At 62.2% G+C, this 4024-nt stretch overlaps 1 protein-coding gene across 1 annotated transcript; it reads left to right on the plus strand.

Annotated features, from left to right (window-relative positions):
• Window positions 1-3944, plus strand: H696_01026 (hypothetical protein). The gene is made up of 8 exons (XM_009494911.1): window positions 1-315; window positions 417-602; window positions 719-793; window positions 879-1698; window positions 1931-2576; window positions 2699-3075; window positions 3200-3367; window positions 3529-3944. The coding sequence occupies exons 1-8, from the start codon at window positions 23-25 to the stop codon at window positions 3583-3585; spliced, it is 2622 nt and encodes an 873-aa protein (XP_009493186.1). The 5' UTR covers window positions 1-22; the 3' UTR covers window positions 3586-3944.
• Window positions 3945-4024: the final 80 nt, after the last annotated feature.

Here is a 4024-nt window from a genome sequence, read left to right on the forward strand (position 1 = left end):
CCCCGCCCCTCCCATCGTCACCATGTCGATGTCTTCATCCTACTTCGGGTCCTCCTTCGGCGGGAAAATCACCGCCGTCGACCCGGACAGCGTGATTCAGGCGGTTGTGCTGGCCGACGTGGACCAGGCGTACTGGGCTCCGCTCCTGCGCGGCGAGGGCTACGCCGCCGGCGATGACGGCCTCTCCCCTGCTCTGCTGCCTTTGGCCAATGTGCCAATCATTGAGTACACCCTTGAGTCCCTGGCCATGGCCGGTGTGCAGGAGGTTTTCCTCGTCTGCTCGATGCATGTGTCCCAGATCCGCAAGTACCTGAAGTGCGTAGACCGCCCAAGTGCATGGCTCCAGCCCGGTGCCCCTCTCCCCGATTCCGGCTGCTGACCTCCGTACACCTTCCTCCCTTCGCCGCCCTCCCCAGGAGCTCCCGCTGGGACGAGACCACCTCGCTGATGCGCATCCGCGTGGTGACCATCCCACAGCGCTGCAGCGTCGGCGATGCCCTGCGCGAATTGGACTCCAAGTCCCTCTTCACCAAGGACATCATCCTTCTCTCATCGTTGGTCGTCTTCAACATCAACGTCGCCGAGGTCCTGCAGCAGCATCGGTGCGCCCGGGTCCCAGGCCGAGTCAACAAGCGAGCCAGTGCCCTCCCCCACCCGCGCGCCACCTCCACCCATTGCTAACCCACTCTGTGCCGATCTCCTCCCATCTCCCACTCAGCGAGCGTCGCCGCACCAACCGCAATGCCGTCATGACCAGTGTCTTCCGCAAGGTTGGTGTCAACCATCGCACCCGGTATGACTCTTCCACTTTGCCCGGCATTCCGTCGGCCCCCTCCTGACCCTCTGTCCGCCCTCCCCCGCCCGCCCCAACGATGCAGTCCCATCGGTGATGAGTATGTCGTGTTCCTCAACAGCGATACCAGCGAGATCTTGGCGATGGATTCGCAGGATTCGCCCGGCAAGAAGTATGCCTCTCTGTCGCTGGAGAAGCTGGGCCAGTGCCAGGCATTCGAGGCTCGCAATGACCTGATTGACACCCGCATCGACATCATCTCCCTCGAGGTGCTGGCCTTGGCCACGGAGAACTTCGACTATCGTGACCTTCGCCGGGACCTGGTGCGCGGCGTCCTGACCTCGGATATCTTGACCATGAACATCTTTGCTCATGTGGTGGCCGGCAGCTCGTACGCCGCGCCTATCCGCTTCCTCCGGTCATACGATGCGGTCAGCCGTGATGTCATTGGCCGGTGGACTTTCCCCCTGGTGCCGGATACCAACTTCTCCGCGCGCACGCACTACATCTGCAACCATCGGCTGGTGTACCGCGAGCAGGGCATCCTCCCGAGCCACGACTGCCTGTCGACCACCCATGACAAGAATAAGCCCGCGTCGAGCCTGTCACTGGAAGTGTCTCTCCCCTCGGGCTCGCCGCTGCACCCGGACCTGGCCTATTCCTCGGAGTTGGTGAAGAATGTGGTCATCGGCCGAGGTGTGCGTGTTGGATCGGCCACACGCGTGGCAGATTCCGTCCTTGGTGAGGGGTCACAGATCGGCGACAACACCTCCATCACTGGGTCCTACCTGCTGGGAAGAGTCCTGATCGGTGATGGTGTCCATGTTGTCGACTCCATCCTCGGCCCGGGGGTGGTCATTCGCGACGGTGCCGTCATTGAGGCCAACTGCGTGCTGGGCTCCGGGGTACGTCCTCCTCGGGGCTGCTTCCCGCTTTGTCCATTTCTCCCCCCCCCCCTTTTTTTGCCCGTGTGATTGCCAGGATTCCTTCGATTCCCATTTTCCCCAGGCCCCATCCTCGGGCCGACACCTTACTTGCTCCCTTCTTGCCATTTCCCCTTCCTGTCTCCCCTTCTCTCTCTCTCTCTCGCCCACTCGCTCATTCGCTCACCTGTTCACTTGTTCGCCCCCTGCCCAGGTCATCGTTGACAGTGGGGTCACTCTCAAGACCGGTACCCGCCTGCTGGGCTACTCGCACGGGGATGACGCCGCTGGCTCCCCTCCCTGCAGCGATGACGATGACTCCCAGTCCGACGATGGGTCTGGCGACGAGCGGTACACTCCCCTGCGTGGGGGGTCCTCGGCCAGCGATGCTAGCGACGCCGAGGCGGCCGATGACGAGTTCAACAACTTCGACCCGACCGATGCGCCGACCACCATCAGCGGCCATCAGGCCGCCATGACCGCCACCCATGCCCGCAAGGAGGCCATCAGCACCGGCAGCCTTGTGGTTCGGGTCCCGGCGCCAGCGGGCTCGGTGGCCGACGTCGGCCCATGTGGCCGTGGTTTCACCATCCCCCGGCACCTGCTGCCAGATGAGCTGAGCTTCGGCCAGTCGGATGACTCGGACAGCGACTTGTCCGACGATGAGGGCAGTGTCGCCGGCGTGGAGGACAGCGTCTCGGCTGCGCCGGCCTTCGAGCCCTGGCAACAGCCGCTCACCGGCAGTGCGACCATCCCGCCGCCTGACGATCCGGAGGTCTGCCGGCATCTGTATGCCACTTCCGAGGAGGATGATGACGATGACGATGACGACTTCGACGACCATCTGGATGAGCATGAGGGTGCGCGTCATGGTATGCACAAGCGCCAATGTGCTCCCTTCTTCCGACTGACCCATCCCCTTGGATTCGGCCCCTTGGCCGGATGCGCCCTTCTCTCGCCCTCCCCTCCCCCTGCGAGATAGTCTTCATCCGCGAGGGTGTGCAAACTATGCTTCGTGCCATTGGGTCGAACTTCTCCTGCGACAACATCCTGCTGGAGATCAATGGCCTCAAGTATGCCTACAACAAGACCATCACCCAGTGCCTGATCCCCGTGGTGCGGGCCATCCTGCAGCATGTGGCCGGGACGGCGGACCTCCAGAAGTACTACCTCGGTGACCAGATCACCGACGAGGAGGTGGAGGAGCTGTCTGCCGAGCAGCTGGTTACTCTGGCTCAGAATGAGGCGGCTCGCTTCCGCAAGGACTGGGAGAAGAGCGTCCTCGCTTGGGGGGATGTCATGTCGAAGTTCATCGGCAGCACCCCGCAGGAGATCGTCGGCGCCATGGATACTCTGCTGGTGCGCAACCGGTCCCGCCCCCCCCCCTCCCCCCTCTTCGCTTGCTGGGTCTCTCTCGCGTGGGCTCCCCCTTTGTCGCTCCATTTGCCCCCAGATTGCTGACCCAATGGTGCTCGTTGGACAGTTTGAGCTCCTGCGTGCTTTCGCCAGCCCCCGCCTGGCAGTGCCCTTCTTCTACTATCTGTATGACAACGACCTGGTGTCGGATGACCATCTCATCGGATGGCACGCGCACCGCCTGCGCCGGAGCGGGTCGGACTGCCCGGAGGCCATTTCCCGGAGTCTCGAGAGCGTGCGTGTGCCGGCTTTTCATCATTTTTACCGAGCGTCGAGGGAGAGGGGGAGTGTTCTTGCTTTTTCTCTTTTTTTTTTTTTCTTTTCACCCCCCCCCCCCCCGTTCCGCCGACTGCTAACCTGCTGTCCCTCCCATGGGGACCACGCATACCCCCGCAGCTCAAGGCACTGGTCGACCAGCTCGGGGACGACAGCGATGACGAGGATAGTGACTAATCACCACGGGAAAGGGGTCAAGTGGACGGAGAGCGGGTGAATCCCGTCAGCAGACAGGTTCCCCCCCCCCCCTCTCCTCCTGCTTGCATCTCCTTTCACCCTTTCTCGCCGGTTGGCGCGTGTGCTCATTTGCTCTTTTGTTTTCACCTGCGCAAAAGAAGAAGAAAAAACCTGGCCCCTTGTCTCCTGACGCCCACTTTAGAGACTGCCTGCAGGGGAGGGGCCATCTCTCTGGGCATGCGCGCACGCGCCCTCTCTCAAACACAAAATAAAATTAGCACCTGGTTGATGATGGCCGCGATATGCCTTCCAGATATCCGGCCTGCGAGGGCCAGCACGCCGAGTGGCTTGCAAACGCGCGCCCTGTCATGTTTCTTCTCTTTTATTTTCCAGGACAGGAGATTGACAGTACATATGTAGAGGGGATGAGGGGGGGGGG

The sequence above is a fragment of the Fonticula alba genome (genome assembly GCF_000388065.1).
Source record: "Fonticula alba strain ATCC 38817 unplaced genomic scaffold supercont2.2, whole genome shotgun sequence".
NCBI classification, from domain to species: domain Eukaryota; order Rotosphaerida; family Fonticulaceae; genus Fonticula; species Fonticula alba.

Excerpts from the sequence above, each read along its gene's own strand:
- H696_01026 (XM_009494911.1), top strand. The coding sequence starts at position 23 with ATGTCGATGTCTTCATCCTACTTCGGGTCCTCCTTCGGCGGGAAAATC. Across the intron at positions 794-878 it reads GGTGTCAACCATCGCACCCG|TCCCATCGGTGATGAGTATG; the intron begins GTATGACTCTTC and ends CCAACGATGCAG. Across the intron at positions 3,076-3,199 it reads GCGCCATGGATACTCTGCTG|TTTGAGCTCCTGCGTGCTTT; the intron begins GTGCGCAACCGG and ends CTCGTTGGACAG.